The sequence below is a fragment of the Danio rerio genome, chromosome 11 (assembly GCF_052040795.2).
Source record: "Danio rerio strain M-AB ecotype USA chromosome 11, GRCz13ab, whole genome shotgun sequence".
Lineage (NCBI taxonomy): Eukaryota > Metazoa > Chordata > Actinopteri > Cypriniformes > Danionidae > Danio > Danio rerio.
The window spans coordinates 38,123,373-38,144,033 of NC_141031.1; the positions used below are offsets into that span (position 1 = coordinate 38,123,373).

The 20,661-nt window shown below is 34.7% G+C and overlaps 1 protein-coding gene across 1 annotated transcript in view; it reads left to right on the plus strand.

The window, feature by feature from the left end:
• mst1rb (macrophage stimulating 1 receptor b) overlaps positions 1-20,230 on the plus strand; it is a 43,708-nt gene extending 23,478 nt beyond the window's left edge. The window contains exons 12-22 of the mRNA XM_087274004.1: positions 795-941; positions 1,043-1,196; positions 1,363-1,455; positions 5,054-5,266; positions 7,841-7,921; positions 11,050-11,231; positions 11,388-11,497; positions 14,567-14,732; positions 14,809-14,945; positions 16,333-18,804; positions 18,845-20,230. Of these exons, the coding sequence (XP_087130130.1) occupies positions 795-941; positions 1,043-1,196; positions 1,363-1,455; positions 5,054-5,266; positions 7,841-7,921; positions 11,050-11,231; positions 11,388-11,497; positions 14,567-14,732; positions 14,809-14,945; positions 16,333-16,564 (1,515 nt within the window). The 3' untranslated portion in view covers positions 16,565-18,804; positions 18,845-20,230. The remainder of the gene's footprint in view (positions 1-794; positions 942-1,042; positions 1,197-1,362; positions 1,456-5,053; positions 5,267-7,840; positions 7,922-11,049; positions 11,232-11,387; positions 11,498-14,566; positions 14,733-14,808; positions 14,946-16,332; positions 18,805-18,844) is intronic.
• The last annotated feature ends 431 nt before the right edge of the window (positions 20,231-20,661 follow it).

The window sequence follows — 20,661 nt, forward strand, 5'->3', positions numbered from 1 at the left end:
TTTCCTGGGAATGATATATTTCCAAAGGAGCTGATTTTTACAAACATAAAAATAAAACAAAACAAAAATTTGAAAGATGAGTTATGTGTAATAACAGTGGCACAAGGAGAAAGTGCTGAACTACTGAAACATATTTAATGCTTTAAATAAAAAGCTTTTTTGGTGATGGCAGCTTAAAGACGCCTCTCATATGGAGAATGAAGTCACATGACTTGCTCAGCAGTTTTTCACAGACTTCAGCAGAGTGTAAAAATCTTGATGGTTCTGTCAGTCACGTCTATCAAATCTGATCTTAAATTTATACTTTATATTGGATAAAAGTTTGGTAATTGGTCGGGCCATTCGACAGCTTGATTTTCTTTCTCTGAAAGCATTTGAGAGTTTCCTCGGCTGTGTTTTGGATCCTTGTCTTGCTGAAATGTTCACTCTGGTTTCATCTTCATCTTCCTGATAATGTAGATGCTGGACTGAAGCAGCTAATATTAATTAACACTGATGAAGGGTAGAAGGTTGCTGAAGAACTACTGAGAGATTTCAGCTGCTGTCTGGGCTTTCACTGCCTTTCCACACCTTCCTTTCTCCACCTTCAATGTGTTCAACACTTTTTCCCTGTATCAAATTCATTCAAATTGTCACTATACCATGGAACATTATGGAGTAATACTGATTTTTTATTATAATTTTTTGATCTTGAATGTTCTGTTATGCTCAACAATTAAGCAAAATTATTTTAAATCCAAAATTTTATCAATATTAAAACAAAATAGCAAATCCATTCTCCCCTTATGATGCAGCACCAGAAGTTGAACCTTGTGAGTTCCTGCATGTCAATCACGATGACGGTGGGCGACGTTGACTGTGGTGGTAAAGTTTTGGATAATGAGATCACATGCAGGATCCCTAATAATCTCACCATTCCCAGTGAGGGTTTACCTGTAAAGGTGAGAGTTTGTAACGTACATTTAGACCTGTAATTGTACTACATTATTTGAAGTCAAAGCAGCTATTGGCACAATAAAACCTTAGTGTTTTCTCATGCCAGGTAACGGTGAATGGGTACACGCATAATGTCGGCACTGTTATCTTGGTCAGTAACCACTATATGGTGGGCATTGTGCTTGGCATACTGGCAGCTCTAGTGACGGGTGCAGTTCTGGCCTTCATTGTGCTGAAAAACCTGAGGAAACAGAAAAAAGGTGAGCACTTTTTACAATTCAAGTCAAGTAAATGTGAAAAATCTCCTTAAATAAGTAATGTCTCGTCTCACTGCTGCAATGCTTTTTCAGTCAATCCTCAGTCACACATTTTAACAAGCACAGTGTTATGATTGATTATGAATCATCTGTTTTTTTTAATCCACAGCTTCGCAGACAGAAAATCGGCTCTCTTATTTTTCCCACAGTCGCTCACGAAATAATAGCGTGGATTTGAGTTCCTTAGTAGACTACAGACGGGGTGAGAAATACATTATCAGATGTTTCATTTTTTTTCCTGATATACACACTACCGGTCAAAAGCTTGGGGTCAGTTTCTTTTCTTTTTTTCATGTTTTTTTTAATATATATATAATTATGCTGTTCATCAAGGCTGCATTTATTAAAATTTTAACTAACGTCTTTTTTATTGTATGTAGTTTTAAATTAATTGATTAGTCCAGTCATTATTGCTTTTATTACTATTACCATTATTAATAATACATATAATAATAATAATAATAATAATAATAGTAAATAATATTAGAGTGAAGGCAACGCAGTGACTCAGTGGGTAGCATGTTCACCTCACATCAAGAAGATCGCTTCTTTTGAGCCTCGGCTGGGTCAGTTGGCATTTCTATGAGGAGTTTGCATGTTCTCCCTGCATTCGCGTGGGTTTCCTCCGGGTGCTCCGGTTTCCCCCACAGTCCAAAGACATGTGGTACAGGTAAATTGGGTAGGCTAAAATTGACCGTAGTGTACGTGAAAGAGTGTGTATTTGTTTCCCAGTGATGGGTTTTGGCTGGAAGGACATCAGCTGTGTAAAACATATGCTGGATAAGTTGGCGGTTCATACCGCTGTGGCGACCCCAGATTAATAAAAGGACTAAGCCGAAAATGAATGAATGAATGAATATCAGAGTGATTTCTAAAGGATCATGTGACTCTGAAGGCTGAAGTAATGAAGCTGAAAATTAATCTTTAAAATCTCTGGAATAAATGATTAAATTAAATGATAAACTACTTTTGAAAAGTTATTTTATAGTGTAATAACATTTCAAAATTGTACAATTTGCACTGTATTTTTGATTAAATAAATGCAGCCCTGGTGAGCAGGAGAAGCTTATTTTAAAACATTTAAAAGTTGTACAGACCCCAAACTTTTGACCATTGTGGAGATGGCTGGGTGATAATAGTTATCACAATAAAATGATAATACAGTCCTCCTGAATTATTAGCTCTTCTGTATATTCCAATTTCTGCTTAACAGAAATACATTTTCCCCAACACATTTCTAAACATAATAGTTTTAATAACTCATTTCTAATAACTGATTTCTTTTATCTTTGCCATGATGACATTTTTTAAGACCCTAGCATTCAGCTTAAAGTGACTTTTAAAGCCTTAACTAGGGTAATAAGGCAAATCATTATTTAACAATGGTTAATATATTACTTAAAGGGGCTAATAATATTGACCTTAAAATTTATTTATTTATTTATTTATTTATTTATTTATTATTATTTTTTTAATCAAAAGCTGCTTTTATTCTAGCCGAAATAAAACAAATAAGACTTTCTCTTGAAAAAAAATATTATAGGAAATATCGTGGAAAAAATTTAATTGAAAAAGAAAAGAAAATACAGGAGGGCTAATAATTCTGACTTCAGTATGTGTTCAATAAATGCTCGATTGAACATTTATGTGCAGTTCATTTATTCTACATGGTTCGTTTAACACATAGGGCTCAAACTGGGTTCCTGGAGGGCCGCAGCTCTGCTCAGTTTTGTTGCAACCCTAATCAAAGGCAGCTGATCCAACTAATCAAGATGTTCAAGACTACTAGAAACAATTAAGCAGGTGTGAGTTGGAACTGGTTGAAGCTAAACTATGCAGAGCAGTGGCCCTCCAGGAATTGAGTTTGAGATCATTAGTTTAACACATCCTTCTTCCTAGGATTTACCATGGATTTACAGTAGTACCAGTAACTGCCCTGCTGCAATTTGTGGCAGGATAGGAAGATTTTCATATGAATTATATTATATTACTAATGTAGACGAAAAAAAGGATAGTTTACTCCAAAATGTCCTGTTGGAAAGCAATTGTCATTGACATTGGTACTAGGAATAAAAATACTATGAAAGTCAATGGGGGTTTTCAGTTGTGTTCAAGAAGAAAGAAACTTAAACAGATTTGCTAATAAGAGTATATAAAGGCAATCAAAATTTTTGGGTGAACTATCCGTTTAAATGTGTTAATAGAATTATAGAAATTGTTGTTGTTTATTACTGGAATTTGTGTATTTTTTAATACCTCATGAATTCAGGCTGGGGTTTTTCATACAGTCATCATAGAAAACACATCTATATTTAATTATGGTAATTCAATGTGTTTAAACTATGATTGTCTAATTGTATGCTATCATGAATCATAGGGTTTGATTTTAATAAAAAATGAAATCAGAATATTAAAACAGAAATGGTTGATTTATTGAGTATAAAGTAACATCTGCAACATGTCCTCAAAGGCAGGGGATAAAACCCCAAATTAATAGAAGAGAATATTATAAATGATAGAATATTTATCATTATAAATATCATTATAAATACCAGTTCTACTGGTTGATGATGTTTTTTTATGTTTTGAGAGTTAAAGAGTTGTTTAAATTAATTAAATGTCTGGATATCAATGATACAAAAACATTATTGTGGTACTTTTTTGGGTTATATTGCACAGCCCTTTTGACATATTTATAATAATTATTCAAGATAATTAATTGATTAGTTTTTAGTAGAGATGGGTAAAGTTTTGGAAACATTTTTGTTTCCAAAAAACAATATATATATATATATATATATATATATATATATATATATATATATATATATATATATATATATATATATATATATATATATATATATATATATATATAGAACAAACTTTAGAGTGAAATGTGAATTTATGTAATAATTAATTTATACTTTTTATGAAGTTTTTGGATTCTATTGAAATTGCTCTACTTTCAGTTTGTGTCCAGAATATTAAATTATTAAATTAGAATATTAAATTAGTTTTTAGTAGAGATGGGTAAAGTTTTGGAAACATTTTTGCTTCCAAAAAACAATATATATATATATATATATATATATATATATATATATATATATATATATATATATATATATATATATATATATATATATATATATATATATATAGAACAAACTTTAGAGTGAAATGTGAATTTATGCAATAATTAATTTATACTTTTTATGAAGTTTTTGGATTCTATTGAAATTGCTCTACTTTCAGTTTGTGTCCAGAATATTAAAAAAAAATGTTTATAAATATGTTTGATTTATTGAATATATATTTACTTCAGTACCATGTCCAGGGAAGATAAACCATTATTATTAAAAGTTTTACAATTATTTATCAATATAAAATACTGGTTGATGATTTTTTTTCATGTTTTGAGCGGAAAAACTTAGTTTAAATATAGTAACTGTCTGGATATCAATCATTAAAAAAATACTATTGTGGTAATTTTTTGGTTATATTTTACAGCCCTTTTGACATTTTTAAATATATATTTTAGATATTTAATTGATTAGTTACTAGTAAAATTGGGTAATGTTTTGGTTTCATTTTTGGACCATAAAAAAAAAAGTTATATGGAACTAAGCCGTTGAGCAAAATTTATACATTTAATAATCTATCATTTTTTTAAAAGAAACATTTATGGATTCTATTAAAATGTTCTGCTTTCTGTTTGTGTCCTGATTTGTTCTTAAAATGTAGTTGCCTAAAATGTATTTTCGGAAATGCTTCTGTTATGTGATGTGTCCTCGTAGATCTGCCTCTCACCAGCATCACTGCACCCACTGGGGCCGTGGCATTCCCGGGCCTGGCCTACACAGGCACCCTAGACACCACCCTGACTCCTCTCATGCCCCCAGAGAAGATCTCTATCACCAGCTTCCGCCCTGAGCTGCTGGAGGAGGTGAAGGACGTGCTGATTCCAGCCTCCACACTCAAAGTTCACCACCACCAGATCATCGGAAAAGGTGGGAGTAGAAGTTTAACACTTTAGCACTCGAGAGTGTGTGGTCAGTATGATTTTTATTTTTTATGGTCATCAAGGCTGCTTTTTTCCAGGTTGTCAAAAACAAACAAACAATAAAAATGGGAAAATGTATTAGTATTTTAAAGTAATTAAAAATATATATTTATTTCTGTGATGGCAAAGCACATTTTCAGAATGATGTCTTTGTCTTCTTTGTCTTATTTTCCTTTGAAATGTCCATCTAAGATATTGATTTAATATTCAAGAAACAATTATTATTCTAAATATTAAGAAGAGTTCTGCTGCTTAGTATGTTTTTGGAGACTATGATTCCTATTTCAGGATTCATCATTAATAAATAGAAGTAAAAATTTTTTTTTTACTTATATGTAATGTGTGTATTTATATAGCGCATTTATTGTGTATGGCCATACACAATAGTGCTTCACAAGTTCTTCACAATCATGAGGGGGTCTCTCCACACCAATACCAGTGTGCAGCATCCACTTGGATGACGTGACGGCAACCACCATATTGGTGGAGTGAAGAGAGAGTGATAGAGCCCATTTGTTGTATGGAGATGATTGGAAGGCTATATTTGAAAGGGGCAATTGAGGGACTTTGGCCAGGACACCGGGGTTACACCCCTACTCTTTATGACAAGTGCCATGAGATTTTTAATGACCACAGAGAATAAGGACCTCGGTTTAACGTCTCATTCGAAAGACGGCACCCACTGACAGTATGGTGTCCCCTTCACTTTTTAATGGGGCATTAGGACTCACACAGATCACAGGTTGAGCGCCCCCTGCTGGCCTCTCTAACACCACCTCCAACAGCAAACTAGTTTTCCCATGTGTTCTGCCATCCAGGTACTGGCCAGGCTCAGCCTTGCTCAGCTTCTGTGAATAACTGGTCTTGAGCTGCAGGGTGATATGATGGTGGCATTAAAGTCACATGTATTATTCTAAATGTCTTTACTGCCCAATGTGACCAGTTTAATATGAAATTGCTTGCAGTGTTAAAAGTTCACTTGGATAAAGTGTCTGCCAAATACCTAAATAATCTAACTATGGTTTGTACAAAACATCCTAAGATGTGGATTCCTTTTTTACAGGGAAACTCTGAAAGGTGAAAAGGGGAAATCAAAGTTAACACCAAAATAGGTTAACTTTACTCTAATGGGTTTATATTAAAGATCTCACTCTCTCTGTGTAGGTAAAAAATCTCAACCAAAGAATTACTTAAGTATTTACTTTGGTCGTTAAATAGTTTTTTGACAAATTAAATATTATTTTATTGCCGTGATCAGTGTACATCGTGCTGTTTGTGTCTGTAAGAGCTGCACGTCAGAGCGGAGCTCATTAATATTCACAACCAATCTAAATATGGTCAATTATGGACCTTCTGATTCTAGGTGCATTTCAAAATAATAATAAATGGCATATGAAACAGTTTTTTTTTTCTTTCTTAATCCTTATACCTACTATATAGATATCAGAGAACGATTTAACCTATTGAACCAATGAAGTGTATGGCACCTTTAATGTAAACAGTACACACTTGTACACTTAATTTGCAGTCACTGGCCACTTTATTAGGTACACCTTTCTTGTACCAGGTTGGACCTTCTGTTGCTTTCAGAATTGCCTGAATTCAACAAGGTGTTGAAATTTTTTTTTTAAATATATTTTAAAACATACAAAAAAGCTAAAATAAATATTTTCTTTAAATCACATTTTTATTTTACATTTGTAGAAATGTAAATGTCTTTAATGTCACTATTGTTCAGTTTAATGTGTCCTTGCAGTATTAAAATGTTATTTCAGTAGATTTAATCAGTAGAATAATTCACCCTTATTTCCTCTAGATTTTCCTTTTTCCAATTTTTTTTTGTTACTTGATAAGTTAAATAACATCTGTGGTAAACACAACTACACATTAAATTTCATCTACAATCAGGATGCTGTGTAGTTTATGAAATCAATGAAATCTTGCTAGATTTGACATCATGCTGATTTGTTTACTGCAGTAACCAAGGCAACACCATTATTTCAGCAGCTCTATAGGCGTCAACCTGCTGAAGTAGCTAGATTTAATAGATTTGTATTCAATATATGAATGAGGTTTTAGTTTAAAATTAGTTTCTTACATTAATATTTAGTAAATATACTGTAAGTTAAAATCTCGCCAATGTTTCCGGGTTGCCTCTCTGTCACCTAATGTAGTTTTAGGGTCTTAGAATGTATGGAAAGTGTCAAGGTTTTAAAAGGTATTGAATTTCACTCTCTGATTCCTGTTTATACTCTGGTCTAGTAATGACCTAGATAATAATATTTGGGGTGTCAGTAGTGTTCGGTTTATTTTTGTGGAACAACATTTTTCAACACTTTATTACAGACCTTCCTTTACTCCAAAACCAACAGTGAATTTTTAGTGAGTTATGGCTTCATCTCTGGACCACAAACTCTACTGTAACCTGTTACATTTTTTAAAAGCAATTACTGGAGGAAAAAACAAGCTCATATTTTCAATGTAAAGTCACTATTAAAACATGTTTTTTTTCTTTTTATAGGACACTTTGGGACAGTTTACCACGGTTACCTCACTGACCACAACAACCGAGAAATCCACTGTGCTGTGAAGTCTCTTAACAGTAAGAAAATCCTGAATGAAAAGAGCTCATAAAGACACTCCTAAAAAACTGAACGGCACTCTCGGGATGAACCACCTGATGAAAAACATCCATTTCTTAAAATGAGCTGCCTTTAAAGTTGCTGTTCCTGTTACTTAAACATAAGATTATGGTGCTAGAACCAACAAAAGTCAAGGGTTGGATTCATATGGAATGCATCTGATTACATATATGCAGTGCACTGAATACAATATAAGTTCCTTTGCATAAAGGGTCTGGCAAATGTGTAAATAATTTAACAATAGCGAGCATCAATTTTCAAGCAACATACTAAGATGTAGATCAGTTTTTTAAAAACAGAGTCTCTAAATGTAAACGGTATACACAATATACAGTTAAAGTTAATAAATTAAATTATAAACCCTTAGGTGATTTTAATTTTTCAAAACTTTCTTTAATGATGTTTAACAGAGCAAGGAATTTTTTACAGTATTTTCTAAAATATTTTATATTATTATTATGTTATTTTTATAATATCTTATAGGAAATATCTTTGTTTTATTTTGGCTAGAAAAAAAGCAGTTTTAATTATTTAAAAAAAAAAATTTAAGGTCAATATTATTAGCCCGCTTAAGCAATAGTGTTTTTCAATTGTCTACAGAACAAACCACTGTAAAGCTGCATTCACACTGCACTATTCTCCCCATAGACTTCCATTCATACAGTGACAGAATGGAAACGCAAGCTTGTGCAACAAGTTTTGTAATTCATCGCATTACAAAGTTCAAGCTTGGTGAACTCAGACCTGGGAAATCGCATCACGTGACAGCGTGAGACTAATCGAGGATCAAAACATGTGTACAGAAATTTTAAATATGGACCAATATTTTGCTTTTTTAAATGTCTAATCATCTTGTTTAATCTCGTGTATTAAAAGAAATCGGTTACTAGAAATTAGTTACTTAAACTATTATGTTTTGAAATGTGTTAAAAAATCTTCTTCCCCTTAAATAGAAATTGGGAAAAAATATACAGGGAGGCTAATAATTCAGGAGGGCTAATAACTTTGACTTCAACTGTACAATCACAGGCCACTTTATTAGGTACATCTTGTTAGTTCCAGGTTGGACACTTTGTAGCCTTAATTAATTAACCTTAATTAAACAAGGTGCTGGGAACAACAATGTATTTCAAAATATACACAAAATGGGTAACAATATAATTTATAATATCTAAAATACCTTGTGTATAAAATATATAAAATGTATAAAATACCTTTTTTAAATGTATTAAGGTAAATACACTTTTCTACTGATAGATTTTTTTTTAAGTCAAAGGATTAAATATATATTTAAAACAATTAAAAAAATGTATTTGCTCAAATATTTTATAACAAGATACATTAAGGTAACATTTATAATAAAGTCTAAAATGACTAAAGTAAGAAACATACTTTTTACAATGCAGTTCTTCTGAATATTGTTTAAATAAAAGAGTATTTAGACCCACTGGATCAGGAATTCTCAACCAGTGGGCCGCAGCAACCCTGGAGGTGGGCCACGAGATTAAAATTAACTCTCAATATTATGCTATAATTTTTTTGGTTTTATTTATAATATACTACATTAAAATGATCTAAGTGATGTGCTTTCTCCAGTTCTCTGATTGATTGCTTTAAACTCGGCACAAAAACAGATCACGTCTCCAACTAGTACACAAATGTCTGTTCATTCACAAACTATGCATGAAGTGATAGTATCTCTTTGTTTATTTTTTGTCAATATATCTGCAAAGTTGTCCAAATTAATGTCCTGTGAGTGTTTTATACGTAACAGACGCGCACCCATACAGAAGAATCTAGCGAGGCTCAATGGTGTTTCTGCCATAGAATGTAAAATGAAGCTTGCATTTAAGCTTCAGACATACTCTGGCAGAGCTCTTCACTATTTATCAGCAATCTCCCAATAATATCCCGCTGCAAACTTAACCGCCAACAGATCGACACATTTCAACAGATTTAGGGTGTTTACTGTGTTGTACATTTGTCTTTATGTTTTTGAATAGTATATAGTCCAGTTCAAAGCTGAAGCTGGTCTTTTGCAATATTCCTGTTGACCTGTGGTTCTCTTTGAATCTGTGTGTGTATATATATATATATATATATATATATATATATATATATATATATATATATATATATATATATAATTAAATTTCATATTTTTTTAAATAAAATGCTGATAATAGAAAATAATAGAAGGCACAACAAATGTAAAAAATGTATTTGTTAATATAATATAATATAATATAATATAATATAATATAATATAATATAATATAATATAATATAATATAATATAATATAATAAATAAAGGTTTAAATGAGCATTTTATATAAACATTTTAGAGAAAATGTCAGACAGGTGGGCCTTTAAAAATTTATCAGAGACAGAAGTGAATAAGGTTGAGAACCCCTGCACTAGATGTAGATTAGCGTAATGGAAATGTATTTTCTTAACCCTGAACATTTCCACAAATCTCATCTACATCTAGGGGATCTAAAGCATCTTTTATTTAACAAATATTCAGAATAACTGAATTGTAAAATATCTAATCAGCCAGTCATATGATACAGTACTCATTTAGTCATGTAGACGTGTTCAGAAAGATCATCTGAAGTACAATACGAGCATTTCATTCATTCATTTTGCTTTGGCTTAGTCCCTCATTTATCAGGGGTCGCCACTGCGGAATGAACTGCCAACTTATTCAGCATATGTTTTATGCAGCAGATGCCCCTCCAGTTGCACCTTATCATTGGGAAACACCATGCACTCTCATTCACACACATACACTACGGCCAATTTAGCTTACCAAATTCACATAAGGAGCATGTCTTTAGACTGTGGGGCAAATAAAATAAATGAATAAATGAATGCAGTGATTGAGCCTCACATATGCAAAATATACTTGCCATATATTTCGCATTTATTTTAGAAAGAAGAAATGCTCAGATTGTACATCAGATTATATTTTTGACCACGTCTACATGCCTAAACGAGTAGCTATTATGTGATTGGCTGATCAGATATTTGCATTAATATCAGGTGCACCATTGGCATTGGCATCATGTTTTGTCTTTCTAATAGGAATAACAGATGTGGAAGAGGTGGAGCAGTTTCTAAAAGAGGGCATCCTGATGAAGGGCTTTCATCACAGTAATGTTCTCTCTTTGCTGGGCATTCTGCTTCCAGAAGAGGGACTTCCTTTGGTGGTCTTACCTTATATGAAACACGGAGACTTGCGTCACTTCATTCGCTGTGAGAATAGGGTCAGTTGCTAAAATGTAACTCATCACATATGTCATGTATTTTGCCTTCACCATTGTCTAACACAAAGTTATTTCCCAACATGACCTCCTGCACTGCTCATAAACAAGTTCTTTGTAGTAGTTTCAGGAAGTGATAGTCTTGTTGTTTTATCCTAGAATCCCACAGTTAAGGATTTAATAGGCTTCGGGCTTCAAGTTGCTAAAGGAATGGAGTATTTGGCACAAAAGAAGTTCGTACACCGGGATCTGGCAGCACGCAATTGCATGTGAGTATATAAATATTATAAATTAAGGGCCTGATATACTTCAAGAAATGAACTGGTTAGTGTATTTAGGGAGTTGGAAACACCTTGCCAAAGCAAGCTTCTTGAAAAAGTTCTCTCTGTAATCTTTGAGAAGCCTATGATTTGCTAGATGCAGTTTCGAAGCTCCATTTTCTTTATATAAATCTTTTTGAGATTTATTTTTCTGTTTAGTTGTCCGCGGGGTCTTAAAAAGTTTAAAAATGTCTTTAATTTAAAACAACAATTGAGGCCTTAAATTTACTGAGATGTGAAGTATATTTATAAACTAATTTCGAGAGGATATCGTGCTTACGATTTACTACAGCCGGTCCCGCATAAACTAATTATGATCCTTCAATCATATGATTCCTAAGTTCCACAGTCTTTATTCCACATTTTATCTTTGTCTAGAGGAAACCTCCTCATCCTTCCCTTCTCCTCATAGATTGGGTGGCACGGCAGCCCAGTAGTTAGCACATACCTGTCAACCATCCCGTTTATTCCGAGATTGTCCCGTATTTTACAGTTCTATCCCATTATCATCCCGTAAAGGCATTTTCCCATATTTCTCCCGTATTTTTAGTCTTTCTCTGAAGGGTGGCAAATAAACATTAAAGAGTCGAGCCTCCCTATATGCGGCGTGGGTTTCTGTCGGGGTCAGCGGCTCGGCGCGGCGCTGTTGTGTTTGCCCTGGTGGAGGACTGTGTTTGGTGTTCTGGAATGCGTGGCGCGACGATTCGGGGCACTTCATGTTTCTGCCGCATCACTGAGTGTCTGGTGTGCCGTGTTTCGGCGCATTCGGTGCCTCAGTCAAAGTTCATTCAGTATGTGTGGTTATTAGTCTCGGTGTACAAGCTCGGCACTTGTACACCGAGACTATACAAAGACACAAATGATTTTGTACTCTCTGCTTGGTCTGTGTCCAACTCGTACATGTACGGCTGAATGCTCATCCTAGCTTAGCTTAGCTCACTCTCTGTCTGTCAGCCTGTCTGTCACTCTGGGCGCTCTGTCTAGCTCCCTTCTTTTTCAAAGTAGTTTACTTTAACCACTTTAGTCAGGATTTTTTGAGATCTACGTGAGCTTAATCTCCCCTCTCGCTCTGCAAACAGGAAGGACCCCTTGGCTCAAGGATCCCTTGAGCTCAGGGCTCTCTCCTGGGACAGCATGCCAAACAAGCTTATGATAAATCATCAGCTAAGTGTGAACTCTTGTAATGGTGGTGTTGTATGTCTTAAGTACATTTAAACCGGTCTTAATTTTTCTTTGTCCATTTAAAGCTAGCTACCCAATCGCTACAACCAACAATCTATTTACTAACATGGTTTATTTATCTTTCTTACATCCTTATATAATAAAGACATTGTTTATTATAGTTTTTTAAAACTATACATATACATACATATATACAGTATATATACATAAATACAGTTTGACGGCATAATTTTTTATATAAAAACAAAATCAAACATGGAGAGTCTCAAAAACCCTTTTGTATGAGGAACTACTTTCTTCCGGATTCAAATCATAAGCTGATAGTTAAACAGTTGAGCAAGCATCTTTTAAACTTAAGATCTGTAGTGTCTGCTTTTTGCTGGCTGTATGTGGGCGGAGTAATACACAAAGAGTAAAGAGGCTGTACGGGTGCTGATATTACTTAAATATATCACAGCTATCAGATTCGAGAGACAGAACTGTTGTATGTATATATATATATATATATATATATATATATATATATATATATATATATATATATATATATATATATATATATATATATATAAACATCGAAGAGCAAACATTCCCAATAAAATGAGAGAATGTTACTTTATCTGGTGATTTAGTTTTTTAAAAGAACATTTTGTTCTCCAAGTATTCTGAAACAAGTAGTAACACTTATATATTTAATATTTTGAGAGATTTCGTAGCAAGAATAGTCATAGAAACAAGGAGAACAAAACACTAAAATATGCTGTATAAATGTTTCCACTATGTTCTGATTAAAATAAAGCATTATTTCTTCTTATTATTATTTTTCTCTCAGCATTCAAAATGTGCTTTTATAACAGTTTTAAAACAAAATAATATATAAATCTATATTAAATATGTATAACTTTGTTTTGACACATTATTTAAAATATGTGGCTTAGAAATAACCGAATTTCCATTTAAACGGGGCAAATAAAAAATATTCCAGTGGCCATTATAAATATCCTTAGCATTTTGCCCTGTTAAAGTCTGAAATTTAATTCATAATGGTCCTAAAAAGGTCTTTAGAAGTCTTAAATTTGACTTGGTGAAACCTGCAGATACCCCGTTAGTTTAACAAACAAAACTTGTCCATTTGTGTATCATCAAATGCAAATGAGCTGCTGCTCTTTGACCCCTTTTAGAGGGAACTTTTTGGTAAGGGAGTGTCTCAAAATAGCAATTTCTTGACAAAGGTACAGTATTTAATATTTATGAGAGGGTGCATATTCGAAACCAACAAAGGCCTAGTTTGATGATGCTGTGACTGAGTGTGAAATCATGGGAATTGTAGTCTTCATTACATCTTATGGGACTCTTATGATAGTGGTGAAGCAATTGGCAATGAGAGACAAGTGCATCACAATGCAAAAATAGTGGAGCTTTGTTAATGCCAGTTCTGGTTTTAGTGCTCGTGACCACATATAGATTCATGGGGGATTCGAACATTCTTAGAAACATTTGGGATAATGTAAGTACAAACTTGAATGTCTAACAAATGTCTAGTGTTAAAAACAAACATTATGGATGTAAACTAGTATAGTTTTCCCCCCCAAAAAATATTTCTTCTATATTATGATGAATTTCTTTCTTCTGTGGAACACAAGACAAGATATTCTGAAAGAAGCTGGAAAAAAAGAGATTCATAGTAGAAACAAAGCAATGTCAATGCAAGTCAGTGGCTGTTTTTCCTCAATATTCTTCAGTATATCTTCCTTTGTGTTCAACAGAATGAGTAAATGATGCAGAATTTTCAGTTTTGGGTAAACTGTCTCTTTAACTAAACCAATATTGTCTCAGGCTTGATGAATCCTACACAGTAAAGGTGGCAGATTTTGGCATGGCCCGAGATGTGCTGGAGAAGGAGTACTACAGCGTCCAGGATCACAGGAAAGCCAAATTACCCGTCAAATGGATGGCCATTGAAAGCCTTCAGACACAGAAGTTCACCACCAAGTCAGATGTGGTAAGAAGCAAAGATGAAATACTTTAATAAAATAAAGATTCATTTCACATTCATAACATACTGTCTTTTTCTACAGTGGTCTTTTGGGGTTTTAATGTGGGAGATGCTCACAAGAGGAGCCAGTCCGTATCCTGAAGTCGACCCATACGATGTTACTCATTACCTCCTGAAGGGACGACGACTGCCTCAACCACAGTATTGTCCAGATCCACTGTAAGATCCTAAATAATGCATTTATTCTTCAGTTTTCACTATTCGCAGTCAAAATAGAGTATTTGGTTGGATTACAGAAGTCTGGTTTTGTCTCGCAGATGTTTTACCTTCCATTTGCTTAAGGAAATTGCTCCATGGCAGAACAGAGAGAGTGACGTGGCCTTTTAGAAGTGAAATGGTCTTGAGAGGCTGTCAGTCGGTTTAGTGTTTTTCCACCATTTGAAGTTCAGAGGGTTTAGAGCTTACTCAGTATTCAGAATGGTGGAAAAGGTCAACAGAAAGGTTATTTTGAATGTCCCTTCAATTATCCAACACCTCAAGCACTACACCCAGAGTTAATCAGCATTCGTTTTTAAAAAGAGGGATATATATATATATATATATATATATATATATATATATATATATATATATATATATATATATATATATATATATATATATCTCTATCTATCTATCTATCTATCTGTCTTTCTATCTGTCTGTCTGTCTGTCTGTCTTTCTATGTGTTCATTAAAGGGGTGGTCCACTACAATATCATATTTAAACTTTAGCTGATGTGTAATGTAGCTGTGTGAACATAAACAACATCTCTGAATGTAAAATGCTCAAAGTTCAATGCAAAGGGAGACCTTGGCTTTTACAGAGTTAGCTTAGCAAAGCCTACAGTGAACAAACTTTGGGGATTACAAAAAATACATACAGGCCAGAGTGATCACAAAGGTATTTTTACTGCACCCACACTGCTCATTTAAGGGGCATGGCCTGAGGCATTGTAATGGTATAGCAGAGAAAGCTAAAATGCTGTCCAAACTCTGCTATTTCCACAGAGCTCGTTCTGTTTCTGTATTTGGGCTTCCAAAGGACACTTACAGTTCAATATTAATTAGGTTAAAGAGAATTATAAACTATATAGCAAGCATTAGACAAAACACAGCTTCCAGAATCTCTCCCAGTTCAGTACTGGATTCGGTTAAAATCTCCTCAAAGGAGCAGCTCCAAAAAGCAGAAGCTGTGGACTGTGAGCCACAACCTGTGTTTTTAAATGTTAAAATTGATCATGACATGTACAGTGTCTAGTCTTAACGGTATGCTGTAGCAACAATGTAAACACCAGGAAATGCTGTTTGGCACCACTAACAATTTAGCTACAAATTCATATTTATCAGTCAAATCGCTGTAAAATGTAAACACACACACTCTTCACCAGCGTGTGCGTGTCTCTCTATAGGTAGCATTTCCCTGCGTTCTACATCTCAGGTAATGAATTTGCAAAAGATATGTGAATGATCCATATTACTTACACATCCATATTCCGAATAAATGTGAAAGACGTTATGTAACGCGATGAGTTAATAAAATCTGAACCTCATCTCTATATGCACAGGTTTGCCATTATGCTTCAGTGCTGGGACCCTGACCCTGAGAAGAGGCCGAGCTTCTCCACACTAGTGTCTGCAGTGATGAGTATTCTGTCCAGTCTTGAGGGAGAGCACTACATCAGCCTGAAGGTGACATACGTCAACCTGGACCAACCCCGTCCTTACCCTGCCCTAACAGACTCTGCCGATGAATATGATTCGTCAGATGACAATGAACCAGGCTCAGTATCAAGCTGATGATCTAACTTATGTGATACCCACTAAGCGACCTAACGCATTTTTTCTAAGCTACTTTTAATATGTAGACATGCACTAAATAGACGCATTCGTCCATTGCGGCTATCACAGCGTCTCGTGCTTGACACAGTATTTTAAAAACGCAGCACTCAGTGTACATTTACACGAAAACATTGGACTAAAGATGTGTGTGTATGATAACAGCATTGTTATTAAACACTAAAACATAAAAAAAACAGTAAAACACTGCATTATGCAGCCAGGCCAGTAGGTGGCAATGTCATTTTGTAAAGAAACTTTGTGCCTGTGGACATATGGTCCTGTAATTCGCCATTGTTGTTTTGTGGTTGTCAAATACTCATGCATGTCAATAGACTTCAGCCCCATTCAGACTACATGATTTTTATTGTCGGTTACGTCAGATTATGTTATTTTGTTTAGATAAAATCTTGACATGTTGTGGGTACCAAATGTGTCAGGCTACACGTTGCTTCATGATTATTATCAAATAATGTCTACATCTGCCATCAAGATTTGCACACATTACAAATGTCTCAAGTGTTTCCCACAGACTGCATTTTCCCTCATATACTGTAAATGTGTGTTTTCTGAACAAAAACATTAGATAAGTAGCCTTCTGGCCCATGCACACGGGACGTTTTTTGCTTGTGTTTTCCATCAACGTTTAATGCCTCGTGACAAAATAAAGGGCGTCAATGTGATTGTGCACCCCAACGTGCAAAACAGCAGGCGCAAAACCGTCATTTAAAAAAAAAAAAACGGCTTATGCTCGTTTTTTTGTTTTGACGTGCTGCGTCAAAACCTTCTCCACCAATCAGATTGCCACTTTTGTTCACGTGCAAGGAGCTGCTGAAGTTACAGTAAACAGCACTTGGAGGCGCTCAAGCGCAAAACTGTCAATGCGAGCGCACATTGAAGAAGATGCCCAGAGGCGATATAAACGTGGAGCTGCTTATTGCTCTGGTGAACAATAATCATTTCTTCATCGCTAGAGCTGGAGCTGCTGCTTGAACCATCCATAACAACAAGCTTGTCTACTTTGTCTTCTTCTTCTGTGTTACAAGCGGGTGTCAGAAGCTTAAAGTTGTTTAGCGCCATCTAACATCAAGGAGTGATTTTGCATACTCTTCTGCTCGATGCCAGTGAAAATCGCTTGGGTTTAAATCCTGAAAAACGCTGACGATAAACGCAAACGAAAAGCGTCCCAGTGTGTACTAGCCTTTAGGCTGCATCTGAAATAGCCTACTACTCTAGTAGGTACTACATTTGGAATAGAATTTACTACTTGACCATTAGAAAAATACATTTTATCTAGTATGAATGTTGTCATAATGACATTACCTACTCGTGTTAGTTGCGTCGATTTACTTTGATTCATGAATAATCTGACATGACATCATGGGATAGCGTTGTGTCTATTGGATATTAGGTCATCCGGGTACTTTTTTCTTACTTTATTGTTTTTTTTTTATGCATTATGAATTTGGAAATGCTACTCGACTCACATAATGTTTTTTTCACATACTATATAGTAGGGAATATGTGATTTAGGATGTAGCCTTCAGCGGGTCGCACACCGGATGCACCGCACTGCGATTCGCATATAAAAAGTTGGAAGTAACGCACACCGGACGCACACATTCGCATGTAATTTATAATTAAGTTTTTCACATGGCGCTCTGTGGCGTAGCAGAAATATGAACAGTGTCCTAAGTTGTAGCTTGGCATCGCGAATAGCCATCGACTTGCGGCACCGGTGTGTGTACCCTGATAGAAATCTATGTTTAGAATCCTTAAATGAATGGCAAGAGTTCCTTTTTTATCCTCAGAACTGGTTTCCTACCAACAGCTGTCGACAAAGTTTTTATAATTTTTCAACTTTTTTTGCCATTTTAAAAGTTGTGCACAGAAGAAATTCTGTGCTCCTATTGGCAAACGTCACCCATGTAATGGAAAAAATTAGGCATGCTGGACTTTTGTGTTGATGCCATGAAGCATTGCTGACATGACATTGGTTGTTGTGCACTATAACAAAATCTGGAAAAAATTGTGTATTCCGTAAGGGGCTTAAATCTGTAGTATGCATTGCATATGTTGGCCAGTAGGTGGTGATGTCTCTTTTTAAAGGAAATGCTTTATTTGCATTTTACACACAGAGAGCAAAACAGTATCATTTTCAGAAACTGGGGCTGCGTCCAAAACCGCCTACTACTCAGTAGGTGGTGAACAATAATCAGTCCAAAACCGCTTACTACTCAGTAAGTACTGCATTTGAATTTAAATGTACTACTCGGCAGTTAGAAAAGTATGTTCTCTACAGTATGAATGGAATTCAGATGTACTACATCCGCCATTTTGTCATGGTCACGTGACCTACCTTCGTCAGTTGCGTTGCTTTACTCCCATTCATGAATTCGCTCACGGGGCATCATGGGATAGCGCAGCATGAATGGGATTAGCACTCCAGAATCTTGCCGGAAGTAGTAAGTCATCCGGGTACTTCTCGCATAATGATTTTCGAATTCTATGAATTCGGACATACTACTCGGCTCGCATACTGATTTTAGCGTACTGTATAGTATGGAAGTATGCGGTTTCAGACACAGCAATGCACTTTGACCCAGTTTTAAAAATTAGCATTTTCAGTTCCTCAACATGGTATTGCAATGTAAATGAATAGTCAAAACGCATTCTTTCATGTTTTAGTTGTAAATGGTGTCATGTAAATATCTAAACTTCCGCCGAACTGCATTTTTAAATTTTAACCACAAACAAATGTGTAAACCAGCCTTTAAAAAGCTCTTCTAAACTGTGTGCTGTTATTTATAATACTATTTTAGCAGTGATACAGAGACTATGGATTTACTGTATGCTTGAATATGTGCACTAAAGCAATGCAGTTGACGCACAATGCTTGAAACCCTTTTTTCCCACATTCATTAGACAATTACTTTGAAATGTTGTGTGCTATATGCATTAGATGTTCATCCAGCAGTCTGTGGGCACTATAGTTCATTATATTAATCCATACATCTTTGTTGGCATTATTATTTTTAAGCATTGATGCAGCTGTTATATTAGTATTCCTCTGGCCCCGGGTTGTATGTGTAGTATTTTCCAACTCAAAGCATTTAATAAAAACAAACTTGAGCTTCTTACTTTTATAGATACCTGGGCATAACTTTGAAATAAGTTCTAGTGACGGCACTGAAAGTGTCACATTTATGTTTCACACACAAGCACTGCCCTCTTTAAAATATTTCAGCTGTAGAGGATGTCTTTATTGATGAAAATCTTTTTTTATGTGAATATTTTTCTTAGTAGTTTTCTGAATCTGTGCTTTACATTGAATATCAAAGAGTTCCATTGCAAATAAGTTTTTGCAAATTAACTCTTCATATAATTAGTCAAATAGCCAAACACGTAGGTCTGTTCCACTTTATTTTAAAGGTATGCTGTAATCGTTGAGCTTTACCTTGTGTTTGGATTGTGATTATATCAGACGCCTGTACAGAAGTGTTTGGTATGAGTCAGTGCTGAAAGGTGTTGAGCTGAATATATCAGTGCTGCAGTTACAGAGCCTGTAGAAATGAGTGAGAATTTGATGTGACGCACATCTCTAAATAAAATCCATTTTTGCCAAGAGTGCCAATGTTTTAGTCGAGTGTGTGCTTGAATTATGTTGAAAATACTTTTTTTTCTTCTTGCTTTCAGAACTTATATTATATATTTAATTTTATATTGAATAGATGTTTACATATCTTGATTTGACATAGTTAAAGGGAGAGTTTACCCGAAAATTAAAGTTGTCATCTTTATCAACCCAGGCTCATTCTGAAAACGTAACAATATATACATTTCTGGAAAGCACCAAATATGTCCCAGAAATATGTTTTTCTTTGCAGTTTTTGTTTTCGCGAATCCACCAGAGGCCACTGTGTATGCTTCTTCAGATCTCAAATTTATCTCACGTTGTGCCTGCTGTTCTCACGTAAATCCACTAGAAGCCGCTGTCGACTGACTGACTCGACTGACCCACCCTCCTCCTTCCCTAAACCCAACCAATAGTGTTTTCA